Raw genomic sequence first — 14,893 nt, forward strand, 5'->3', positions numbered from 1 at the left:
GAAAATTGTTTTACAGAGTTTTAATAAGATTTTGAAATATTATTTTAAAGAAAAAGCAGGAAAATGGAAAGAAAAAATCATCACGAACAGTAATAAACTGTTAGCTAATTTTGAAAAGCTAAAACTAGTTAAAAATGAAGTTGATGTAGAAATTGCAGCATTTAAAATCACTGTCATTATAATTATTCAACAGCTGTTTATCTCTTGCGAATTAATTGGTAGTCGGCCAATTTGCTTATTGGAATATCCCCAACTCACTCATCCACACTTTCCTAATTCACATTCACTGCTCAAAAACTTTTATGAATGTATTCCTAAACATCAACAAAATCTTAAATAAATTGGAATTTTAATTACAATGTCATTTGAAGAGCAAAAATATAAGTACATTAAAAAAAAACACATTTGAGTTCAAAACAAATTAAAGATTAATTATATTTTAAAATCTGAAAACCTGTTCAAAGTATTTAAACTAAAAGAGGTAGAAATTAAAAGTTTTGCTTTTTATTGTAAAAAAATAATAAAAATGACAGAAATGCATTTTATTGTTTAGTTGAGTAGAAAATACAATCTTTAAAATGCTTGTGAAACATATCTATCTTTAATTGAGTACAGAAATATCTACTAATTTTGTAATTTTAGGCTTTATACAAAAGTATTTTACTTATTTAGTAAAAATGTGAACTGAAACATGTTTTTTTTTTCTTGGTGACTGAAAGGAATATTGGTGCATACACACACACACACACACACACACACACACACACATATATATATAAATATATATATGTATATATATATACATGTGTTGAAACTAACAAATCAAAACAGAATGAAATGACTGTACTAAGCCCGCGTTAAGATTCAGAAAAAATAAAATTTAATACATAAATTTTACAAACATCGCGCTTTCCATAAAATGAACAACATGATTAAAAACGTTTATCACAGTTGCAAAATCTGGACTAAAACATAGCAACAAGAGAGCGTAGCTTTACATCCATGGGCTCCAGCCAAAATATGTGAGACACAGGAGGTGGGGATCGGTCGCTTGGTCAAGGAGGCAATCCACCTAAAAACATTCAACATATATTGAAAAAACTATACACAAAATAATACTTAGCATTTACCAGGGTTTGAAATAAGCTGTCGCTATTCATATTTTGAAATTAAAACATTTCGCTTGATGACCACAATTTAACATGCAATCATCTTTTGTGACACTAAACTTCTGAAAAATAATTAATTCGATGACCGTAATTTTACGTTCAGTCGTCCTGTTTTGGTAGTCTTATACATTATGTAGAACACTTTACTTAATCTGCAGTAGAACCTTGTTTATGCGGCTCCTGATTACCTGAATCAGATTTGGAGAGTTAAAAAAAAAATTTATATTCACTTAAATAATTATTCTAAATTATGATAGCAAGAATGGAACTATACATGCACTAAATATGCACTCTTCATTTTGATTAAATGTATAATTCCTGCATAGGTCATGCAATAAATAATAGTAAACAACACAGTGTGTTTTCAAAGTGTTAATCCAACACTACAGCAGCTAAAATAAAATGATAAAGTTTGCGAGTAACAATCCTATGTAGTTTTATTACAAATCAATGTTTTTGTTGTAATAAATCATAAGTCTGCTTATTTGCCAATATTTTTCTCTTATTACCCATATTAATCAGATTTTTGTTTATTGAAATTAGGATTTCAAGTTTAGTCAACAGTGCAGCACTGCAAGAAACAAAGTCAACAGAATGCTTAAGTTTATTAATAGATCTATTTCAAACAAATCTAAGGTTCTTCTGTCTTTATATAGGAGTTAGACAAGATCTTATTTGCAGTATGCTGTTCATTTTTGGTCTTCTTATCCCAGTAAAGATATTTCTATATTGGAAAGGGTTCAAAGAAGGGCTACTAGACTAGTAAGAGGACTTTCAGATTTAGACTGTGATACCAGACTTAAAAGGATTAATATGTACAACTAAAGAAAGGGAGAGTCAGAGGGGACATGACAGTTGTATAAATTTATCAAAATAAAAGACGTTAATGGGTTAAATTTGTGCACGGAAAGCAGGACGAGTGGTCATTGTTTTAAGCTATTCAAATCTCAGGCTAACACGAAAATTAGGAAAAAAAACTAATTTAGTAGGGTGGAACAGCTTACCGAACAGGGGGTAATGAGCAAGGGGTGGACAGCTTTAAGAGGCTATTGATCTTCATTGAGTACTAATAAACAGAAAAGGACCAGCTTAGCTGAACCCAGAGACTGTTGCTGGCCATCACATTTGTATTTATATCTTACTAAAAAAATTTTATCTACCCCCTGTATATATTTTTTATATTTGCAAATACTTTTGAGTTGCATGCTCAGGTAGTTTATATTTTTAGTGCACTATGTTCACCAGAATACTCCATTAAAACAATCAACTTTCCTAAGGATCGAAACGCAACGGAGCAAGCCATAATTGTTTGAGATAGGTTTCACTGTCTTTGGTGTGATCATTAAAATTTCTAGTAAATTTTTTAAAAAAAATTAAGAAATACTCATTGGTAAGCACCTGTTCTTCAACGGTCAGACCCGTATGTTTTGTTTTTGCACGAATGTTGAAGTCAGAGGTCCCCAGGCAGACAGATTCCATTTTCTTGAAGTATTTCTTTGACATGTGGCCTAACTTCAGCTCTTCTCTGAAAATCAAAGAAAATGTTTACAAAAATTTATTTAGTTGAAAAATTGCTACATTTTGTAGTTAAAATACTGTTACAAATCCTGTAAATAGTAATTATTGTAGTAACATAACCTGTAAATAGTTTCCCGTAATGAATATACAACCCCTTTTTCATATGGCTAAAATATACGACCCCTATTCCCTTTTTGTTCATTGATAAAATTTGATAACGGTCAACGCATTTCGAGAAGCGTGTGGAATATTTGAGAAAATTCTTTTCGGTGTATTTAAGCCGTTAGCGATGGATAAACAGTTAGTTTCGATTCAGATTCCGAACTGAGAGTGTGTATTAGCTCTGTTGATAGCGAGGCATTTCGCTGTGTTGTTTTCGTATTTGGAAGTAAATACGTGTGTAAACGTTGAGTTTACGGTGTTGTGTGATAATTGCTTAATTGCTGATGAATAATTTAGCAGTTGTTGACGATCTTTCCTGTACATAGTGTAAATAAATTTCCTGTGTTTTTATCAAGAACTGTGTTTTCATTTCAAGAAAGTGGAAGTCGCACCGAATCCGTTACAATTTGGCGCCCAACGTGGGGCCACTTCAGGACTTTCTTGCAGTAAGTGTGACTTTGGACATTTTTTCATAAAGACTTTTTAAATTTGGACTTTAATTTTATGGTGATTACTCGCGCAATGGATGAACAATTAAAACAACTGCTTGATGCAATCAACTCTGTGAAGAGTGATATGGCGGCTAATCAAGAACAATTAAAAAATGATATGGCGGCTAATCAAGAACAATTAAAAAATGATATGGCGGCTAATCAAGAACAATTAAAAAATGATATGGCGGCTAATCAAGAACAATGGAAAAGTGATTTAATGGTGCTGAAAAAGGATTTAGCTTCTAACCAAGAGGAAATTAAAAACGACCTTACTTCGGTAAAGACTGTGATGGAAAATAAATTTAATGAGATAGAGCATCGAGTTGATGCTTTTGATGAAAAATTTGAAACAGTAGAAAACCGTATCGCAACAGTTGAGAATCATGTGGATGAGAAAATTAAAGACATGGAAAGGAGATTGGCGACCGCGGAAAGCAGCTCTGTACAGTTTTGCGCTCCCACATCTGTTGCTCGACCGTCCATTAAACTGGCCACATTTGATGGGAAAAGTTCGTGGCAGGTGTACAAAACCCAATTCATGATAGTGGCGGAAGCGAACGGATGGGACTCTGCTACCAAGGCCTGCCATCTTGCAGCATCCCTGAGAGGTGACGCAGCGGACATTCTTCAGACCCTTCCGGACAGCCAGCGCCTGGATTTCGCCGCCCTCACATCTGCGTTGGAGCTTCGCTTCGGTGAGAAGTGCCAGAAAGATTTCAGCCGACTCCAGTTGAAGTCCCGTTTCCGGAAAACCGGGGAAACCCTGCAAGAGCTAGCGGCGGACGTCGAGAGATTGTCTCATCTTGCTTTTTGTGACTGTCCTGCGGATGTTCGAGACAACCTGGCACTCAACTACTACATCGACGGGGTTCGAGATCCGGAAATCCAGAAAGCTCTACGGATGGCGGATGTCAAAGACCTGAATTCTGCCGTTGTGTATGCGATGAGATACGAGGCCGCCCAAGAAGCAACCCGTGTGGATCGCCATCTAATTCGGACTCAGGAAGCTGATGAGTCTGATTCCAGGTCGTCCCACCTCGCTGAACTTGAGAGACAACTCGGTGACTTGACAAGACATTTGAGCAGCATAACAGCCCAAAAGAAACAAGAGCAGAAGTGCTGGAAATGCGGTAGTGAAGGACACCTGCGAAGGAGTTGTCCGGCTCGCCAAGCTACGCGAGGGAAGGAAATCACCACCACCAGAGCTCTGCAGATTTCCTCTTCTAGTAGTGGCAGTGATGGACTTTTCATTTACGCCCATGTAAATGGGAATCCTTGCAAACTGATTGTCGACACTGGAGCCAATGTGACAATCGTTAGGACAGATGTGGCTCGTGAATTTGGATTGAAACTGCTGTGGACATCGCCACGCGTAAGTCTCCAGACTGTGACAGGTGACAAAATCGAGATTGACGGTAAAGTGGACTTGGAAATAGTGTTTGGGAATGCCACGTACCATCATACGGCATTCGTCGCTAATATCACGGACCCCTTCATTCTCGGATTGGACTTTTTGAAGAAATATGACTTCACTCTCGACTTCAAGACTAATGAGCTGCACTCGATGAGAGAAGACATAGCCGTTTTCCCTGCAGAGAGTGATGTAAAATCCGCTCATCAAATAATAGCTCAAACAGATTTATCGATTCCCTCAAGGTCAGAATCATTAATACCTGGCTCCCTTGAAGAAAGCAATAGTTTTCGATTTGGACTCATTGAATACCCTAACCTAAGCAATAACCTAAAAGGAGTGCTGGTAGCATCTACGCTTGTGGACCTTTCTAAGGATGTAATTCCGGTGAGAGTCGCCAACGTGAGTGAAAGGCCAAGGAATATCCGAAAAGGTGAAGTGCTGGCAACTTGTACTCCAGTAAACTGCATCATTAGAAGAATCAATTCCCCTGAGACTGTGTCTTCTGAGTCCTTGACGTCGAAGTTAATTGGGAGTGCGCCATTATCGAAAGATCAAAGAACTGCTGCGGAACAATTGGTGGACGACTTCAAGCATCTGTTTTCATCTACATCGGAGGATGTTGGCCGTACGAATTTAACGCAGCATAGGATCTACACTGGAGAACACCCCCCTGTTAAACAGCATCCAAGACGACTACCGTTCGCTAAGAAGGAAGAGGTTGAGACCCTCCTGAAAGAGATGAAGGAGAATGATGTAATCGAACCTTCATCCAGTCCCTGGGCTTCTCCCATCGTCTTAGTCCGAAAGAAAGATGGCTCCACCAGATTTTGTGTCGATTACCGACGGCTGAATGAAATCACCAAGAAAGACAGTTACCCTCTTCCACGGATAGACGACACCTTGGACACTCTTTCCGGACACAAGTGGTTTTCGACCCTGGACTTGAAGAGCGGCTACTGGCAGGTTGAGATACACCCTGATGACCGAGAGAAGACAGCATTTACAACTGGACAAGGCTTATGGCAGTTTAAAGTGATGCCCTTCGGCCTCTGCAATGCACCAGCTACGTTCGAGCGTCTTATGGAGACAGTGTTAAGAGGACTTTCCTACGAATCCTGTCTGGTCTACTTAGACGATATCATCATCGTGGGACGCAGTTTCGAAGAACATCTGGCAAATCTTAGGAAGGTGCTGCAAAAGCTTAAGGAAGCCAATCTGAAGTTAAGTCCGTCCAAATGTAATTTGTTCCGCCGGGAAGTGAACTATCTTGGTCACATCATCTCTTCTGAGGGTGTGCAAACCGATCCAGAGAAGGTATCTGCGGTCAAGAGTTGGAGTCGTCCCAAAAACATCCATCAGCTGCGAAGTTTCCTGGGGCTCTGCACGTACTATAGGAAGTTTGTGAAGGGTTTTTCCAACATTGCACGACCTTTGCATAAGCTGACGGAGAGCAAGCAAAAGTTTAAATGGTCCAAAGAATGCGAAAATGCATTTCTACGACTGAAGGAGGCTTTAACATCAACGCCTATCCTCGCCTATCCTCAGCCTGAAAAATCCTTCATCCTGGACACTGATGCGAGCAACGAGGGCATCGGAGCTGTTTTATCCCAAGAAATTGACGGAAATGAACATGTCATCGCTTACTGGAGCAAATGCTTATCAAAGTCGGAGCGAAATTACTGCGTCACCAGAAAGGAGTTACTGGCCATAGTGAAAGCTGTAGAACACTTCCATCATTACCTCTACGGCCGAAAATTTCTGCTACGGACAGATCATGCCTCGTTAACTTGGCTTTTGAACTTCAGGAATCCAGAAGGCCAGATAGCCAGGTGGATACAGCGGCTCCAGGAATATGACATGGAGATCAAGCACCGAAAAGGGTTATCTCACGGGAATGCTGACGCTTTATCAAGGAGACCCTGTCCTGAGAACTGCCACTATTGTTCCCGAATCGAGAAACAGTATGGAACGACTAGCCCTACCGCCTATCAGGTGACAGTGACTCCAACATCATCAGAACCTGATCCATGGAGTGACGACCAAGTTCGAAAAGATCAACTTGAAGACCCCGACATAAAACCAATTTTGGAGTTCATGGAAAGTGACAGTCGACGCCCTAGCTGGCAGGACGTTTCCATCTTCAGTCCTGCAACAAAAAGATACTGGGCTTTATGGAACTCACTCCATTTACGGAACAGCGTGCTACACCGGAAATGGGAATCTGACGACGGCAAGACATCTAGGTGGCAGTTACTACTTCCCCGATCCAGGATTTCAGATGTTCTGAAAGAAATACATAGTAGTGCGACTGGAGGACATTTTGGTGTCTTGAAAACCCTCAATAAAGTTCGGGAGCGCTTCTTCTGGAGCAAGGCGAAGGATGACGTGGAGAAGTGGTGCCGTTCTTGTGACGCCTGTGCTGCTCGTAAAGGACCGAAGAAGAGAAGCAGAGGGAAGCTACATCTGTACAACGTTGGAGCTCCTTTCGAACGAATTGGGATCGACATCCTGGGTCCTCTACCAAGAACTGCTGATGGGAACAAATACATTCTTGTTTCCATCGACTACTTCACCAAATGGCCGGAAGCATATCCCATTCCAGATCAAGAGGCCACCACCGTAGCAGAGACTCTAGTTCAACATTGGATCTCGAGATATGGAACACCTTTGCAGATTCATTCCGATCAAGGGAGGAATTTCATCTCTGCTGTGTTTAAGGACCTATGTCAAATTTTCGGAATTGAGAAAACTAGGACAACACCACTACACCCACAATCGGACGGCATGGTGGAGAGATTTAACCGCACAATCCTGAACAATCTCTCGCTTATGGTATCCAGAAATCAACAGGATTGGGACAAGAAGCTACCTTTGTTCCTGCTGGCCTACCGAAGTGCTGTCCACGAGACTACCGGATATGCCCCATCTCAGATGCTCTTCGGACGAGAGCTTCGGCTACCTTGTGATCTCGTCTTCGGTCGTCCTCCGGATGCGCCTTCATCGCCTGAGGAGTACATCCAGGATCTCCAGGCCCGGTTGGAAGACGTTCATAACTTCGCACGAGAGCGAATCAACATCGCGGCGGAGAAGATGAAGACCCGATACGACACAAGGTCTACTGGACATGAATTCAACGAAGGCGACAAGGTTTGGTTATGGAATCCCATCTGACGGAAAGGTCTGTCACCCAAATTGCAGTCGCATTGGGATGGACCCTACAAAGTCCTTAACCGACTAAATGACGTCGTAGTGAGGATCCAAAAATCACCTAATGCAAAACCTAGGGTTGTACATTATGATCGGTTAGCCCCATACTATGGCCATAGTTCATGAGTATTACGTAAACAACCATGGTTGATAACATAAAAGTTGTAGATAATTAATTTTTGCTTTTAATGTTTAGTAATATTTCTTGTTATTATTGTATTTTCTGTATCTGTTAGTTATTAATTAATGTGTATATTTGTGAACATGTGATAGAAGTTTGGCACCCTTTCTGGGGATTGTACTGCCCGGGACGTGCAGTCCTTAGGAAGGGGGCAATGTTACAAATCCTGTAAATAGTAATTATTGTAGTAACATAACCTGTAAATAGTTTCCCGTAATGAATATACAACCCCTTTTTCATATGGCTAAAATATACGACCCCTATTCCCTTTTTGTTCATTGATAAAATTTGATAACGGTCAACGCATTTCGAGAAGCGTGTGGAATATTTGAGAAAATTCTTTTCGGTGTATTTAAGCCGTTAGCGATGGATAAACAGTTAGTTTCGATTCAGATTCCGAACTGAGAGTGTGTATTAGCTCTGTTTATAGCGAGGCATTTCGCTGTGTTGTTTTCGTATTTGGAAGTAAATACGTGTGTAAACGTTGAGTTTACGGTGTTGTGTGATAATTGCTTAATTGCTGATGAATAATTTAGCAGTTGTTGACGATCTTTCCTGTACATAGTGTAAATAAATTTCCTGTGTTTTTATCAAGAACTGTGTCTTCATTTCAAGAAAGTGGAAGTCGCACCGAATCCGTTACAATACCAAAGTCTGTCCAGGAAGTTTTTCCCAGATTTTTTTTTCTTTAGGGAGTTTATGGTTATTTATTTATTTTTTTGAAAAAATTCTATTTGTTTTGTGTAATTAGTTTGTAAATCTTGGATCAATTAAAGCAATATCAGAAACGCAGAAGAAAAATTAGTCCATGATAGAAGCCAATTCATTTTTTGGCTGCAAGTATATAAATTGAAAATGTGCACCGTGTTGTTTTGAATTTATTTTTAACTTCTTTGTTTTTTCCCCCTTCTTTTTTTTTGGACCTTATTTACAATAATTTGTCAACTGTTGATTGTCACTTTTCATGAGAGCAATTAACAAGTAAGCCGTTTCATTTTTTTTCAACAAAAACAGTACAAAGGCTGGCGCTTTTTCCGAGACATTTTGTGCAACCTTGATTCGTTCATGGACTATTCCAATTTTTATAATATTTAAGTAAGGAGAAGTAATTTTTTATTTTGGGGAATTTTTTAAAAAAATGTGAGGGAGGTGGGAAATCAATGAAACACTTTCTGTGAACACTTTTAGACTGGTTGAGTCCAGCTGGAAAGAATCCTCTGTTACATGAATTTAGCAACATTATTAAAAAACCAACTGTTTATAAGGCACATAAGGTTTCATATTGCAGCCCATATGCATGTGGCTACAGAGGAAATAAGGCTGAGTACAGCTGGTTCACCACACTTAAATAAGTTAATTTTAACCCACAATACCTCTATTTTGTTGAAATTAAAATGTGGAGAAAAAGTTAAATAACCTTGTGATGTGACATGGGTTGACACCTTCAAGTTTCTTGCGAGCAATATTCACTCTCTGTTTGGGAAACCAATCATCTTCACCTGTTCAAAAAATAAATAAATAAATAAATAAATAAAAAAATAATAAGACCTGTAACCCTCTATTTTCCCCAATCAACTCTAATTTGAATTCCGAAACTTTGAATTCAAATTATGTTTTTCGCAATCACGAGTTGCGACAAGACCCTACTGATTAGAGTTATTGTTTCTAGAAACGGCTCCCCCCCTCAAGCATGTCCCTCCTCCTGGGTGGTTACGTGTGTATAGTTGTGTGGCTTACATGTGTGCACGCAGGCGTGTGTATGTGTGTAAAGGCGTGCGCACGTAGGGGAGTGTATATGAGCATGCATGTGTAGGACATGGACGCCACCGTCTAGCAGAAGTGGATTCTGGGGGACAGTGCTCAGGACCAGCGGAGTCGCACCGGTGGGCCGTGGTGCTGCAGAGGCCCCTGGTCCCAGCTGAAAAAGGAACCACAACATCAAGGACGGTCAAATGAGAACAATAAGCAATCGTGATTACTCAAAAAAAAAAAAAAAAAAAATAGAAAAAAAGAAAAATTAATTTGAATTTTGACACCTTAGGAATTCAAATTATGTTTTTCCCAATCACGAGTGTGTGTATGTAGGCGTGTGTGTTTGTGTGTGTGGGGGGGGGGGTATATATATTGGGGGCATGGGATATGTGTATGTGTGTGTAGGCATGTGTGTTTGTGTCTGTGTGCTGGCATAAGTGTGTGGGTAATTGTGTATATGAATGTGGGTGTGTGTGTGTGTGTAGACATATGTGTTTGTGTCTGTGTGCAGGCATGAATGTGTGGGTAGTTGGTGTAGTGTTTGTGTGTGTGTTTTTGTGCGTGTGCATGTGTGTGTAGTTGTGTATGTATGCGCGTGTGTGTAGGACATGGATGCAACCTGGAGACGGCTTTCGCTATAGGAGCAACATCGTGAGGAGCCCGTCGACGGTGATGCTGCAGAGAGTGCTGGCGGGAAAATAAAATGATAGGAATTCAAAACAGTCAAATGAAAGCAATAAGCAATCGTGAATGCTCAAAAAAATTAATTAATTTGAATTTTGACCTCTTGAATTCAAATTATGTTTTTCACAATCACATGTGTAAGTGTGTGCATGTAGGCGTGTGTGTTTATGTGTGTGTGGGGTATGTGTGTTTGTGTGTAGGGGGGTATGTGTCTGTGTGTGTAGGCATGTGTGTTTATGTCTGCGTGCAGGTATGAGTGTGTGGGTAGTTGTGTGTATGAGTGTTTGTGTGTGGTGGGGTATGTGTGTGTGTAGGCATATGAGTGTGTGGGTAGTTGAGTGTGTATGTGTAGGTGTCTGTATGTATGCATGTGTGTATGAATGTGTTTGAGTGTGTGCATGTGTTTGTGTGTATGTATGTGTGTGTATGTATGCGCATGTGTGTAGGACATGGATGCAACCTGGAGACGGCTTTCGCTATAGGAGCAGCATCGTGAGGAGCCGGTCGACGGTGATGCTGCAGAGAGTGCTGGTGGGAAAATAAAATGATAGCACATCAAAACAGTCAAATGAAAGCAATAAGCAATCGTGATTGCTCAAAAAAATCAACTTGAATTCTGAAATTTTGAATTCAAATTATGTTTTTCGCAATCACGAGTTGCGACAGTGCCCTACTCATTGAGGGCTATTGTTTCTAGAAACAGCTCCTGTCCTCCCAAGCCTACCTCTCCTCCTGGGTGGTTACGTGTGTGTGTGCAGGCGTGTGTGTGTAGCCGCGTGTGCGTGCATGTGTAGGCTTGTGTGTGTGCGTAGATCTGTGTGTATGCACATAGGCGTGTGTGTTTGTGTGTAAAGGCTTATGTGTATGTGTGTGTATGAGCGCACATGTGTGTAGGACATGCACGCCATCGACCAGGAGAAACGGATTCCAGGAGGCAGTGCTCGGAGCCGCGCCTGCAGAGGCCGGTGGTGCTGGTGTCCAAGCTGAAAAAGGAACCACAACATCAAGGACGGTGAAATAAAAGCAATAAGCAATGGTGAGTGCTCAAAATAAATAAATAAATAAATAAATAAAATAAAAATTAATTTGAATTCTGAAATTTTGAATTCAAATTATGTTTTTCACAATCACGAACTGAGACAGGACCCTACTCATTGGAGTTATTGTTTCTAGGAACAGCTCCTGTCCCCCCCCCCCCCAAGCCTGCCTCTCTTCCTGGGCGGTTAAGTGTGCATAGTTGTGCGTGTAAGTGTGTAGGCTTGTGTGTGTGCGTAGACCTGTGTGTATGCACGTAGGCGTGTGTGTGTGTGTATGTATGTGTGTGAGCGTGTGTGTGTAGGACATGGACGCTTCCGACCAGGAGAAGCGGATAGCTCAGGACCGGAGCAGCCGGGCCGCGCCGCCTGCAGAGGATGGTTGGCGGTGGTGCTGCAGAGGCTTCTGGTCCAAGCTGAAAAAGGCACGGACCTCAAAAACGGTCAAGTGAGAACAATAAGCAATCGTGATTGCTCAAAAATAAAAATAAAGAAATAAAATAAAACAAATAAATAAAAATGAAAAGTAGAGAGAAAACTGCCAGAATGAAAACATTAAAATATATTCTCCTGGCTTTGCTTTGCACCTTAATACGTTCTAATTCTCTAAGTTGAAAATACTATAAAATTTAAGTGCATAACAATATAATATTAAGTTAGTAAATATTTATGCAATGCATAGCACTGCAAGATTGGGATCCACTGAGTGAATCAAGTGATCCATATTTCTGAGTTAAAAAAAAAGTAAATAAAAGGAAAAAAGGCTTAGAAGAATCAATAACATGATAATTACTTATTTATTTAGTGACTAGAAAGTCATCCCTCTAAGTATGAAGGGTGAAAATTGCTTCTACTCTTCTACATTTGAACAAAGCAATTGCCTGTTTGGTGACATTTCGATAGTTGAAATTTTAACCCTAAATCCAGTGGATTAACCCTAAACTCCAGTAGGTAGCGTTTGTTGTTGACCGTTTTTTCATTTCTTCATTCCCCTAAAATGGCAGTCTTACCAGTAAAACAGTTAAGTTACAGGATTGAGTTCAGCCTTGTCACAATAAAGCCTTTCCCAGCATATTAAACATTACCAAAACATATTATCAAATTATCATGCTGTGGTACGAGTTTCATTGTTGAAACATGCAGGTTACTCGATCATCAGCTATTATTTATATGAGAATAGAGAAATCAATTTCACATGAGACTTGATTTATGGGTCATTGAAACTGTGATGCAAGCAGCTTTATGGCTGATGAGAAAAAATATTTTTTTCACCACTTGCTGCAAGTATCTTTTGCTTTAATTTTGTTTGCTTGAGAATGCCTATATTTTGCTTCTTGCTGGGCCCAGAGCCTGTTACTGGTTGTCACTTTTTTATTTGTATTTGTATTTAGTACATATAATTCGTACATGAAATGAGAATTAGTTGTTGCAAAAACAATATATAGTTCGATTCTTATTTTATTATTATTTATTTATTTCTGGGAATTGGTGCTTTGGCAATTGTGCTGTTTATTTAATATTAAAATGTTTTCACCACTGAAGAGTTCAACTTTTTAGTTTAGTTTGTTTGTTTCTTTTTTTTTTCATGGCTCATGCACTTGACAGGAAATAAAATTCAAGCACTCTTCAAGTATTTACTTTATATTCTCAAGGAATTTCGGCTTTTTAAAATTATTTGAAATCGAAAATTTCCAATCAACGTCAATGACACTTTAGAGGATGTTTAGAGTGGATTTTTGAGGTGCAACTGTATGCTTCTTGGTGGAGAATAAAAATTTACAACTTGAAAGCTAAGGTATTTTTGCAATATTTTTCAATGTTTTAGGCTACTTTGCTGTACAGTAGGTACTGGTTGTTTATAGAGTCTTGCAATGATAAAGAAAATTTACTTAAAAAAATACTATGACTTACATAATTCTTTCTTTAAATTTTTTTCCTTATTAGTTTGGTAAGACCTCATTTGGAGTATACTGTTCAGTTTTGGTCTCCTTATCTTAAGAAATATTAATGTATTGGAAAGGGTTCAAAGGCGGGCTACAAGGCTAATGAATGGACTTTCTCATTTAGACTCCAGACGTAGGATGCTAAAAATGTCTACAGTCTTGAGCAAAGAAGAGACCAAGGGGACATGAATCAGATGTTTAAATTTACTAAAATGAAAGATGTTACAGGGCTAAAGTTTAGCACTGAAAACAGGACAAGGGGTCATTGTTTTAAGCTATTTAAATATCAGGCTAACATGAATATTAGGAAAAATTATCATTTTAGCAGGGTAGTAGAACCTTGGAACAGCTTACCGGAAGAGGTGGTAATGAGCAAGGGAGTAGATAGTTTTAAGAGGGCCATTGGTTTCCACTGGGGATTGTAAATTGACTAGGATCAGCCTAGCTGGGGTCAGAGCCTGTTGCTAGTCGTCACTTTTGTATTTGTATTTGTATTTATCAAGTTTTCCCCAAATCCGTACAATATTAGTTAAAGGCATGTAGGTGACCCTAACATGGCCCTTTGATTTTAACATAAATTGCTAATTCCAACATAACAGTTTTTATCAATATGAGGACTGTTTGGACCAAACTCTCACCGACCAGAATGTGAATTCTGGCTAGTGCCAGGTGCAAAGCTGATTATTGTCAAAATCTCTGAATCTTCTCAGAACTATGAAAGTGGCCCACATAGAAGTGTAGTAACATTAGTAGTAGTGAAAAAAAAAATTGTGATAAAGATCAAAAGTTAAAAAAATATGTTTAAATATAAAAAAGTTTTATAAAAACTGAATTATCTTTATCAGTGCAATTTGTAGCTGATAAGATATGATCAGGTGTTACAACAACTTAAAGCATCAGAACTGAATATCAGGTTTTGCCTATATTAAGTATCAGCAGTTTAAGTGTAATATCAAACACAATGCAATAAATACCTTCTAATTGTGTTCCCAGTATTGATTGCTGCCTTTGAGCATGAACCTGAAAATAAAGTAACAAAATATATAAAAATACATTTGCTAAAGTGTATACGTGAATTATATCTATATATATATACACATGAGAATAAATATGTACATTTTCATATGTAAATATAGATATAATAGAAGATAGACTACTTAATATAATTTAGATAGACTACTAATTGAGATTCAATAATGCAATGTTTTACATCAAAATGTATTTCAAGATCTTTAGCAAGAAGCTAAGGATGTTGGGATACATCTGTGCAACTTCTGTCTTAAATTTCTTAGTATAGCGTGTCCGCTCTATCCTACTCTACGGTCTGGTTAAGCT

The 14,893-nt window shown here is 38.9% G+C and overlaps 1 protein-coding gene across 1 annotated transcript in view; it reads right to left on the reverse strand.

Annotated features, from left to right (window-relative positions):
• Positions 1-873: 873 nt before the first annotated feature.
• Positions 874-14,893, reverse strand: part of LOC129220818 (DNA-dependent protein kinase catalytic subunit-like) — a gene marked incomplete at its 5' end in the record, with an annotated part of 269,314 nt that continues 255,294 nt past the window's right edge. Inside the window, 4 exons of the mRNA XM_054855249.1 lie at positions 874-1,072; positions 2,568-2,694; positions 9,563-9,644; positions 14,533-14,578. Of these exons, the coding sequence (XP_054711224.1) occupies positions 995-1,072; positions 2,568-2,694; positions 9,563-9,644; positions 14,533-14,578 (333 nt within the window). The remainder of the gene's footprint in view (positions 1,073-2,567; positions 2,695-9,562; positions 9,645-14,532; positions 14,579-14,893) is intronic.

Source organism: Uloborus diversus, chromosome 4 (genome assembly GCF_026930045.1).
Source record: "Uloborus diversus isolate 005 chromosome 4, Udiv.v.3.1, whole genome shotgun sequence".
NCBI classification, from domain to species: Eukaryota; Metazoa; Arthropoda; class Arachnida; order Araneae; family Uloboridae; genus Uloborus; species Uloborus diversus.